General features: G+C 40.5%; 1 protein-coding gene across 6 annotated transcripts in view; it reads right to left on the bottom strand.

Annotated features, from left to right (window-relative positions):
• The window catches only part of Btrc (beta-transducin repeat containing E3 ubiquitin protein ligase), a 170,183-nt gene that overhangs the window by 52,934 nt on the left and 104,500 nt on the right, over positions 1 to 12,749 (bottom strand). For all 6 annotated transcript variants that reach the window (XM_051146661.1, XM_051146663.1, XM_051146664.1 and 3 more), the window contains one exon: positions 10,835 to 10,924. In XM_051146661.1, coding sequence (XP_051002618.1) covers positions 10,835 to 10,924 — 90 coding nt within the window. The remainder of the gene's footprint in view (positions 1 to 10,834; positions 10,925 to 12,749) is intronic.

Genomic DNA, 12,749 nt, shown 5'->3' with positions numbered 1-12,749 from the left:
ATGCTTATAAAGAGCTATATTCTAGAACAACTTTTGAAAGGATTTATCTTACGTTTGCATATATGAGCAAGTGGGCTTGCATGCATGTCTGGTACCACATCCATGTCTGAGGCCCTTGGAGGTCAGAAGTGGGCATCAGATCCCCTGGGGCTGTGGACAGTTGTGATCCATCATGTGGAGTCTGGGAACTGACCCTGGATCCTCTGCAAGAACAACTGCTCTTAACCACTGTGCCACCTCTCCAGCCCCAGAACAACTTTTAAAACAAGTACTAAGATATGAGTCACCAATTTGAGCCATCTGTTTACGATGTCCCACTCATTTTCTATCTAGACCCTTTAAAGAGTCCTGTATCCTGTTTGTTGGGTAAGTGATTATTAATTACTACTGACTAAGCAGTAGAGTTACTGAATGGGTAACCTGGAAGGGTTAGCTTTTCTGAATATAGATACTTAAGCAGTCAAGGGTAGGGGGGGCAGGAAGGCAAGAAAATAACCTTCACCAGATGTCAAAGCACTACAGAAATCAAATGGTTTTTAAAAAACTCTTAAGAGGGGAGCAGATTGGCTGGAGAGTACAGGGGTCCCCAAAATCTAACTGAAAGGCATTCTAGTGAGCAAGGATTTTGAGATCAGAGAGATCTCAATTCAAACCTTGATTCCATAGCTTAAAGAAGGGAGGAGGGGCACTCCTAAGCTTCAGGGCTCATGCAAGAAAAGGGTAACAGCCCATCTCAAAGTTTGCATTGAAACCGATAACACAGTACTTAAATGCAAAGCCTCAAAAGCAGATTTGCTTTTCCTCACACTTTTGAGTAGAAAACTGAAATTAAACGAAACAAAACAAAATCCATTAGATTTTGAGGGTGGCCCTTTGCCGAGCACATGCTGAGTTAGGTCTCGGTCACTGGAGGTGGGGACAGGCTTCCTCCATCTGAAAGTGCACAAGAAACAAAGCGGACACTTAACTCTTTACATGGTGCTTGATGAGGGGTGCACATCTGTGATACCAGCACTCTGGAAGCCAAGGAAGGGCGATTCTGAGTTCCAAGCTAGCCTGGACTGTATAGCCAGAGAGCTTCGAAAACAGAACCCCAACTTTATCTAGGAATGAAGGGAGCTGCTGTGTGTGGGGAGCCTCACAGGTCCCACCATCTCCCACACAAGAACCTGAAACAAGCATGACCTGGGTAAATCCCTAAGAACTGCGAACAGTTTCTCAAAGCTGAGCCCATGGCTTATGCTCAGGTGAGCAGAATTGCCTTGGTACTCTGCTCTTCTAGGAAGTCAAAGGGAGCTTCTTATTGATTTAGAACTGTACATTTATGAAATGTATGAACAGTAAAAAAAAAACCCCAAGCCAGAACCCTAGCTCTGATCACAGAAGTAATCTTTCTGGAAAAGGGCCCCCACAACAAGAATATCGGCATGGCCACAGGGCAGATGAACTCCAGATTCTCAAGAAAGGAGGATGACAGTGTCAGGTTCTTAAAGAAACCTCTCTCTAGACTGGGGAAGCAGTTACGAGCTGAAGTCACAACACAAGAATAAAAGTTTACGTGTGGATCCTGAGCTCATGGGCATGGGAAGGTTCAAAAGAAGGGCTCGGGTTTCATAAGCTTTGTAAGTGATCTTCTTCCACCATGTGACCAAGAGCATATTATTCACAGAGGGCCTATGAACCCAGGCTTCTGAAACTGCCGACAAACACAAGAACCTGCAACAGCTTTAAGAATACTAACATGAACATTAGCTTCAATATGTATGTACCAATAAGTATGTGCTGGTGGACTCCGGGGCCCTATCTGGTATCATGCCATTGACCCTAAAATTAATTTATACAAATTTCAGGCAAGGCTTACCATTAATTAAAATTTAGCTCCGACAAGCATCAAGTTTTCTGAGGGAGCAGGGAGATCAGACATGAAGTGCTTTTGCTTTGTGTTTTACACAAAAGCATAATTCTAGGGAACTTAAGTCATCAATATATCTTACAGCTACAGGCCTAGAGTGTTATGTAAATTATGATAGGTATAATCTATACTAGTTAGTTATTAGTTATAAATGATTAAACAAGTCCTATTAGCTATGATGAGAAAAGATTGTCTTCTACACTGTATATTTCATACTATAGTTTAGGTTTTTGCTTACCAATTCTAAACTCAGGTACATGAGAGTCAAATTGTATTAATCCATTTAATAATATCTGTGCCAATGAACTGTTCATATCAAGAAATAAAGTTTAATTTTTATACATTTGAATCCATCACATAGCATGCACTGAATGGCATCATGTTTAAAAGATGAAGACAACAACATTGCGAAGTGTGATGTTATCCTAGACTTTTCCAAAGTTAAAGCACATGCTTGGGCTAGAGAGATGGATCAGTGGTGGGTTTGGTTCCAGTGGCCACATGGTAATTCACAACCATCCATAACTTCAGTTCCAAGAGATCCGCTGCCCCCTTCTAACCTCCAAGGGTACCAGGCACACACAGGGTACATGTACATACATGTAGGAAAATACTCATAAAATAAAAAGAAATATAAAAAAAAAGAGAAAAGAAAAAAGAAAGTATGCTCATTTGGCTAAAAATTGTCTCTCAATACCTTCCATTGTGTTACACAACTTTTCTATTACAAGGATGATTAACAAGGTTACAATGTTAGCCATGCTCGGCACATGCCTGTAATTCCAGCACTCAGAGAGGCAGAGGCAGGAGGGATCTTTGTGAGTTCAAGGCCAGCCTGGTCTACAAAGCAAGTCCAGGACAGACAAGGCTACAGAGAGAAACTCTGTCTTGCACCCCACCCCACTCTCCACCCCCCCCCAAAAAAATGCAATGGTAGGTAGTATAACTGAGCTTTAAATGAATGAATCAGCCTTTAGGTTCATAGATTTTTTTTTTTTTAAATCCACTTCTTCCTTCCATAAACATTATACTTGATTGATATTCAACTCTCAATTACATAAATTGAAATAACACAGTGCCAACGTTGAGAAGCCAATGGGACAAGAAATATATAAACAAAACAGCAAATTCCCTAATAAAGAGAACCAGGAAAGGAACCCAATTTCAATCTGCCACGGCTTGCTGCCTGGAGTTTGCTCCTCTTTTACATAACTCAACGTGACAGGATACTCCAAACCATAAACCTCCACAATGAAGGGATGAGGTAGTGGGGCTGACAGGGCAGAAATTCACAGAGCTACATTCTTATGGTTACTCATTGTGTTTGTTTGTTTTAATCAAAATATAAAACCCAGAATACAACACCAAAGTAAGTACAATCCAGATCCTAAATGACCCTGACAGAATCAGAACCCACAGATTATTAATACATTGACTGCATTTGTGGCACTACTTTGGAAAGGAGGGCGCATTTCTTAAAATCTGTGAGAGAGCTCTGGAGAGGAATCACAATGCCTATGCACAACAGGAAAGAGGCGGCAACTCCAGCTCTCCTCCTCTCCCCCTCAGAACTGTGCCTGGCACTGTGCAGCTGAGGTGCCGTCTTCATCACGCCCTCTGTTTCTGGTCTTGCTAATTAAAAGGTTGATCACAGAACAATGCTCTTCTCATTAATTTCGGTGTTCCGATTGGGCAGGATCCCTGCTTACCCACCTGATCTTTTCACACTGCTGAAGTTAATGTGACAGGAGCCCGAAGATGGATTACCTGCTGCCATATTGCCCATCGCCTCCAATCAGGAGCTATCTGTGTAAACTGATTGTTCTAATTTGCTCTCATTATTTTTACAATATCAGGAGAAAATAACGCACACAGCTCACTGTCAAAGTCATGAAAATCAGCCATTAGTTAAACCCAGACACTGAGTGGCTTTATTAGAGGCACTGCAGTTTATTAATGTAGCTCCAGTCAAACAGGGCAGCATTTGCTTCAATAGAAGGAAGTGTTTATACAGAAAGTAAATATTTATTGTGATAATACCCACAGCAACAGGGTATTCCAGAGAATCCTGGGCCTATTTTGAAAGTGTGGTTTTGACACAAATCATGTAGCAATGAAGGGATGGGTTGGCATAAGGAAGTAGGAAACATTTAATATATTCAGGAGCATGAAAACGCATCTATTAACTGACATCTGTAAAGCATTCTTTATCTCCCTTACCTTGTACAAATAAAAACCTCAGTCTGTGACTACACCCATCAATAAGTAAGTGTAGCCCAAATATGTGCTATAATATTTTTGTAAAACAGAAATACTATTACCTAGGAACCAGAGCTATTTCTGGAAGAATCATAAAAGTATATTTTAAGTACCATTATACTTTTAATCAATGTAAGTTTTCAACAAACTTAATTGGTAGTCCTAATATTACAGATATCCCCGATGCATTTTAGAATTTGATACTACATAGACAGTCTAGTATAGTAAGCCAAGCAAACAAGCTGAGCTTAAGCCATTTTAGTAAGCAATGGTTCATTATGACAAAAGGCCAAACTCTACAGAAAGGTTATTGTTATTCGGTAAGATAGCACTGAAGAGATTTACCTTGGCGCGCGTACACACACACACACACACACACACACACACACACACACACACTATATGAATATATAATATATTCATATTATAAAGAAAATGCTAAACTTCCAAAGAAAGTGCATTTAAATTTGGCATTTCTAGGCTTCCCTAACTAAGAACATTTAGTTAATGCCACCCAAATAGCATTTTTAGGAGCCAGAGAGTGGGTATAAATAATAGAAACCAACACCTTTAAATAAAGAATCTCACTAATCCATATAGTCGCCTCTTTAGAACTAGCAGGAAACATGGCTTCCTCCTACTTTCTTTCTATACTGAGATTCCTAGGTAATGTGAAGCAAGAGTGTGCCCTTCTTGCTGCTCCCCTTTTAATGGCCACTTTTCTTTTTCTAAGAAACATGTGCCGTGCCTTTCTCCTTAAAATTCCTGCACTAAAAGACTGCACCATACTGCACTCCGCAAAACGTGCTGATGGCGCCAATTACAAGCCCCCAGCCGAATGCTCCAGCCCCCACCATTCGGGCAGATTTATGCGGACTCTTGCCGACGTTATTACAAGTCAGAGTTTATTGGGAAATTGTTACATTATGCGGAGTGTCTAACAAATTGCTTATGCTGCTATAATTGGATTACAACAGCCGCTTGCTCCCACCGGTAAGATTAGGCAAGTAGGACTCCTGCCGATCTCCGAGCGTTAGCAGTAATTTTATTTGCCTTGCCTCTCTCTTTCCTAACAACATGCCTCTCTCCCTGCCAGCTGTCTGCTGAAAAGGCACAGGCTTGTTCCTTGGCCCTAACAATGCAATTACAGCCCCGCAGATCGCACTGTTTGTGCATTAAGTACAGAGCCAAAACGAGGCGAATTGATCGTTTGACTTTTGGAGAAGGCATGTGATCTCTCTGTGCAGGCGATCCGACATGCATCAGTAGGCAATACTGCAGTCAATTCTTGATGAAGAACTTTCTTCTTTCACCCCTCTCCCCCTGTAACCTTTCCTTTTTCACTGAGGAAGACACTGACTGGGCTCATCTCATGCTGATCTAGATCAATTCACAAAGACAAACTCAATCTTATTGGCTCCCTGGCCAGACAGAAATGTGAACAGGGGCTTTCTAGCATCTTGAAGTGCCTCAGTCAGATAGATCAGAGGCTCCCAACAGCTGAAATCACACTGTCTCAAAAAGCGTTCATAGAGAGTTCACTGAGAAAGAGACATTTACACAAGCACTGGAGTTCAAAAGCATGGCAGAAAGTTTTGGGTTTTAAGCAAACTGCCTTGGAACGCCTTCCTCTGAAGCCATCAAGAGGCAGCACTCTGTCCTGCCTTTCTGCACACGTCTACGTGGCTGGAAGATGCCAGCAGCCAGTACACACAATCAATGCAGCTGGACTCCAGGCTTCACAACAACCAGGCTGAGTTCCACTCCAGGCAAAGTTTTAAACACATTTTGTTGACAGCTTTCAGTTTCTTGTTTCTTTTCCTTGTATGTTTAACAATGAGTGCCTGTAGCAAAATGACTACACAGTTACTTGAGTCTAGGGCATCATTCATGAAAATTCTTAGATGGTTCTGGACGTTTTAAAAATCAATTCTCTTTTGGATTTAGAACAATTTGATTCTGATGAATTTTAACACAGACCAAGATCTCTGTTGACATATTCTCCTTCTCAGTGGTATGTGCCATTTCAGGTCTCTGTCATATGATAAATCTGTTATCCATCTGTTAATCCATTTCCTCCCAAGTCTTTTGAGACAAAACGTCATGCACAACTAGAGGGAATATATTTTCACATTATTTGACAAATATACAAATTCTAGCCAACATGTCACGTTATTGTGTACTTCTTAAAACCTTGATAATCATTAACATATTAAGTTCATAGAAGTATTAAAAATGAAAGAAAATAGATTAGTTTGGAATTTCATTCCTGGCCTCTGTACACAATATTATATTCTTCTGCGCTTTCCCAATCGCCCTGGCCTTGAAGATACAATCGCATCTTGCTGTGTTCACCACAAAGCTAACTGCAGATCTGTCAGAGGCCTGTGTGAACAACAGACATCTGACTCGCTACTTGTGGAACAGTATATTAAAGAAGCCTGTTAACATGTAGTTTAAAACTCAGAAGAAACTCTGAACAGCTGAAATGCCTTATAAATAGCACAGACCCAGAGGAAGTGCAAACGTCTGCATTGTGAATTGTAGATCTTAATTACCGACAATGGCTGGTACAGCAAGTAGCACGGAAAAAAAGTGAAACAGTTGCACTGTTCATGGCTGGCAATAATTCTTCAGGAAAATATTTACTATCAATCAGTTATGAGAAAAGGGACTCTGTGCTCGTAAAACAGCACGTTGCTTCTCATACCAGGACCATTTTGCTTCAGCATAATCTGAATTTAAACAGCTTGTTTCCTGCGGATATAATTTTGGAAATAAATAAAACAAGTCTTCTATCAAAATCTGGAGTGAGTGGAAAGGAACATCACATTTTTCTGTCTCAGTTTCAAACAGATTATTAGTCTCAAGTAAAAAACAGTAATAACAAACAACAAAAATACAGAATGCACATAAGACCACTGAATAGGCTTATCCCAAACAAAGGCAGAACTTGCTCTGTCTAGGTCAGGAAATCAACACAAAGGTATCTGGACAACTCAGTTTTAACTGTAAATGTTTATGGGAGGGGTGTGGGGGTGTAACGGTAAATTATGGAAAGCCTCAAACCAAATTTTTCTGTGGTATTTCAATAAAGTCAATAAAAAAGACAACATAAAATTAATGTTCTCAGTTTTCTTTCATAATTAAAAAAACATGAAGGTTGACAATTAGGTACAATGTGATTATGGATTTCAAAGACTAAGTTGACAGTCAGTAATGACGGTCCGTTTAAAGCTACAATAAATATAGAGCTCATCATCCCCAAGCAAGTCTCATACGCAGTAAGCAGGTGAAATGCTTTAAACTAGCCGGGTGGTGGCACATGCCTTTCAATCCCAGCACATGAGAGGTAGAGGCAGGTGGATTTCTGTGAGTTCAAGGCCAGCCTGGTCCACATATGAGACAAACAGACAAAACAAAAGGGCAAACTATGTACAAGACACTTACTTTAGGCTTCAAATATTACCTGGACCCCCTGCCCACCTTTATTTTTAAATGTTTTCTTGAATCTCTTTCCTTCAAGCTAAAGATTCAGGAGCCTGCTGTCAACCTCAGGTAGCTTATGAAACAGCTGTGCTTTCTTACATTTTATTGCAAATTAAAGGCAGTGTCCTCTCCATAGAGGAACTGCAAGACTACTGTAACTGGCAGAGGAGAGCTACATACAAAGCACAAGTGACAAGGGTCACTCCTGCTTTTGAGAGGGGACCAATGCCTTATGTAAAATGCAAACAAATAATATTTAATAAAATGATCTAAGACTATAATTAGTACTTAACACCCACACTAAAATTACTCTGATTGGAATTCAGTTGCTTTCAGTTATAAGGGGAAAGAAAGAGGCTGGCTTCACTGCATTACAATGGCTCTCACATGAAGACAGTTGGACATGCAGGCCACACTAGAGCACAATCTGAATTAGTATCAGACACTGGTACCAGAAGCCATCACAGCCACAGCAGCACAGCAGATACAACTACTGTTAAGAATAAAGGTAAGGAGAAAGAAACAGAGAAACGCCTCCAGATCCACAAAAATAACTTTGAGTCATTTCTGCCAAAGGTCAAGTAGTAAATGAGGCCAGGAAAGACATGAAATCATGAGACGGATATAATATGTTTAGCAACAAGAAAGGGAAACTCTTGTTGTTGTCATGCTTGTGGAAGCTACTGCAGTAAACAGTTATTCAGTTACATATTTTCAATTGATGATTTGGCTCAAATGTGAAGCTATGAACTAGAAGACAGGATGTGGGCCAATAAAAAGAACCAGGAAGTTGGTTGTATTCCAACTGGAAATTATAGAAATCATTATTCAATCAGAGTGGTTAAGGGGACAATGAAAGAAAACAGGTGTCAGAATAATGTTAAAACAAGCGGGAACAGGACGAGAAAGGTCACCACCTGGGAGCAAGTGAAGTAGACTGATGAGCAGCAATGAGCAAACTTATTTCCTCACCCAAGAGCATGGGAGAAATTACACTACTGTGCAGATGCCAGAAGATCTCTAACTGTGCACCACTGAAGTAGAGGGTGGAAAAAGAAAGAAAGAAACTCACCCCCACACTGTACAGACACAGCAACATGGCTAAGGAGTTTAGAGAGTGTAGCTTACCAAGTACCAAGTACAGAAAAAGAAAAGGACAGATGCTCAGTTGGCCAGCTCTCAATGAAACTCATTAAAACTATCGCCCTGTCCTTGGACTGGTTCTCATGCTAAGACTATGCCGCGTTTAGTCAGGAGTAACTCACGTGTGATGAAAGTGAGAGCAGCATGTCAGAAAAAGCAGCAAAAGAACACTTTTTACACCTCTGTCTCCACACACCAATGCTAGATATAAAACAGGGTCAAGTGGCACTTGCAAGTTGTTCCTAAGTAACTGAAAATTAAATTTAACTTATATTAATCCTCATTTTTTTTTTTTTTAGCAAATTATGATGTGAACTTAAGACACAATTGATGGACCTACCTTTTGCAGCTATAATTTAAAATATTTCTCATATGGCTAATTCTAATATGTTTTCAGCTAATAAAGCAGGGTCAGATGTTAACCATATGTTTTAGGAAATAGAACAAAAACTACTATTGCTCCCATGTCCTGAATGATTGTATTCTTCCCTGACCACCTAATGTGTGAGGACAAACTTAAGAGTCCTCAGCAGTAAAGAGACAAGGGAGTGGATTAGTAGGAGACCCCAGAGAGCTTGGCTATAGCAAGGCTCCACGAAGAAGAGCAAACTTTCAACTAGACATTGAATTGATTATCAGAACTATCTTCTCAGCCTCTGGAACTATAAAAAGAAATTATTCATAAACTATTGTTTATATTTTGTTGTAATAACCCCTCCAAAAATAAGGCAGCTCTTCTTGAATTCTATAAGCTGGAGTCTACATGATACAAAGTCCTATTTCCAATGGTAAATAAAAGACAATAGATTTAAGCTGAAAGTTGGGAAAATTGTAACACAAGAAAATCCTAAGTGGTAATAAAGGTTATTTTCCTTTCAGGAAAATGAAGACAAACTCTAGTGGTACAGCCTATACTGAACGTTACCCCTGAGAAGGTAAAGCTAATTAAAAAAACAAAGCCCCCCCTCAATCCAGAAAATTGAAAGAAAAAAATTTAAGATTTCTAAATAAATTTCTTTCTTTGTAAGGCTTATTTTCTACGTATGGGTGTTTTGCCTGTAGGTATGTCTGTGCACCATGTGCATGCAGCGCTCACAAAGGCTAGAAGAGGGCACTGGTTTTCCTGGAACTGGAGATACAGATGGTTGTAAGGGAATTGATGGTGCACAGATGGGTGCTGGGAATTGAACCTGCATCTTGTAACAAGATCAGGCAGTGCTCTTAAGCCATCTCTTTAGCTCTGAAGATTTCTAATTTTAAATATTATTTTTGCATATAGAGATACAACACCCATATATACATGAAAAGACTTAGTCCATACGGACAGATTTAAAACACTTTTCCATTCCAAATCACTAAATGTGACTTTTCTTTTGGTTTCTGCTTTGGGTTTTAGAGATAGGGTTTCTCTATGTAGCCCTGGTTGTCCTATAACTGGCTTTGTAGACCAGGCCAGCCTCTGTCTCCCAAGTGCTGGATATAAAGCCATGTGCCACCATGCCTGGCCAAATGCGAAATTTCTTAAGTAACAGTGGTATAACATGACCTGGATCTTACACTGTTCAAACTGCCACCATCAGTCTATTTCTGGTGCACTGCACTTGCACTTAAAGGAGGTGGTCCTTAACTCAGGAGGCTGAGGCAAGCAGATTTCTGTGTTCTAGGCCAGCCCAGTCTATATTGTGAGTTCCAGGACAGCCACAGGCAGGTAGAGACCCTGTCTCAAAACCAAAAACTAACCAACCAACCAAAAGAACAACAAAAACAAGACAGGAGGAAGTTACAAAACAACTGTTCATTATTTTACACAAATCTTACTTATCAGTGTGATGGATAATAAGACTCTGTTGCAGCTGAAGAGAAAGAAACCCCAACTTTCAGTTCACTCTGTAGAAAGTGGTGCCTGCTTGCATTCTTTTCATAAATAGATGATCTTCTGATCATCCGTAGTGACAGCACTGGGTAGAGATCCTACAGTTGCAGCAGTGTTGCAATGTGCTATAATATTAACTGGCAAACACCATTACTTACTTTGGCCACACAATTTTCAGTCTTCATAGCAGCGCTTGTTAGACATACTGTCTCTTGGTTTATGCAGAGCCTGGCACAGCTGTTGTAGGTCTGTAGAGATAATTTCAAGAAAAAAAAAAAAAACCATTTGTTTCTTAGAGATACTGAAATACTGACATACATAGATGTCAAATTCTCTTCTATGTCACTAAATCCACATGCACTTCTATTTGTAAATCTGAGATTTGTAGTTGTTGAGGGACCAAGTAGAGAGAAGGAGAAAAGGACAGAGCCCATAACAGCCAATGGTGTACCCATGAGCAAGTATGTGAGCAGTGAACTCATGGTATGAATCGGAGATAAGGATTGGATATACAAAATATTTTAAAATTCGAACTTTAACCAGATATGGTATAACCCCAGCACTATAGAGGCCAAAGTTGGAAGCATTTAAGTCTGAAACTACAGTGATACTGTATTAAAAAAAAAAAGTAAACCTTAAGAAGTCACATTTTATTTAAAAAGGCAATTATCAGCTAGACATGGTGGCACGCACCTGTAAACCAGTCACTGGGAGGACTGCGAACTGAAGCCAGACCAGGCTACACAGCCAGACCAGGCTACACAGCCAGACCAGGCTACACAGCCAGACCAGGCTACACAGCCAGACCAGGCTACACAGCCAGACCAGGCTACACAACCAGACCAGGCTACACAGCCAGACCAGGCTACACAGCCAGACCAGGCTACACAGCCAGACCAGGCTACACAGCCAGACCAGGCTACACAACCAGACCCAGGCCTGCATCACATAGTTGGACCTTGTTTTCAACCACAACCACTACCACCACCACAACAGAAAAGAGAATGAAAGAAACAGTAGGTCTGAAGTATACTTGGGAGCCTAATTAGAAGACAATTAAAAAGAGAACTCTAGGAAATGGATATCATATTGGTTGTACTAGTCTTCCTTTATGACAGATGAGTGCTTTTTTCACTCCCCAGCCAGGGCTTGTCTGTGTAGCCCTGGCTGTCCTGGAACTCAGAGATCCAACCTGCCTCTGTCTCTTGAGTGCTGGGATTAAAGGCTTGCACAATCCACACATGGCTAAAATGCACTCTTTTTAAGAACTAAAATAGAAACTATTTTATGTGTTTGAGTGTTCTGCTTGTATACTGTCTGTGTACCATATGAATGCAATGCTCACAGAGACCTGAAGAGGGTGTCAGATGCCCCTTGGACTGGAGTTATAAATAATTGTGGAGCATCCTATGGGAGCTGTGAGTCAAACGCAGGTCCTCTGGAAGAGTAGCAGTGTTCTTAAACACTACGCCATTTCTCCAGCCCCAGAAAGACATTATCAATAAGTGGTTAATAAACTCAAGTCCAAGTGGATTAAAGACTTCAACATAAAACCAGACACACTAAATCTGTTAGAAGAAAAAGTGGGGAAGAGCCTGGGACTCATTGACACAGGAGACAACTTCCGGAACAGAACTCCAACAGCCCAGGCTCTAAGGTCAACAACTAATAAATGGGACTTCATGAGGCTGAGAAGCTTCTGTAAGGCAGGAGACACTGTCAACAGAACAAAGTGACAGCCTACCGATTGGAAAAAGATCTTCACCAACCCCACATCTGACAAAGGTCTAATATCCAAAATATATAAAGAGCTCAAGAAATTAAACTCCACCAAACCAAATAACCCAACTAAGAAATGGGGCTCAGAATTAAACAGAATTCTCAACAGAGGAACACTGAATGGCTGAGAAACACTTAAAGAAATGCTCAACATCCTCAGTCATCAGAGAAATGCAAATCCAAACAACTCTGAGATTCCATCTTACACCCATCAGAATGGCTAAGATCAAAAACTCAAATGACAGTATATACTGATGAGGATATGGAGAAAAGGGAACACTCCTCCATTGTTGG

The sequence above is a fragment of the Acomys russatus genome, chromosome 5, assembly GCF_903995435.1.
Source record: "Acomys russatus chromosome 5, mAcoRus1.1, whole genome shotgun sequence".
NCBI lineage: Eukaryota > Metazoa > Chordata > Mammalia > Rodentia > Muridae > Acomys > Acomys russatus.
The sequence above is the reverse complement of the archived record's forward strand: the minus strand, read 5'-3'. Positions and strand labels throughout refer to the sequence as shown.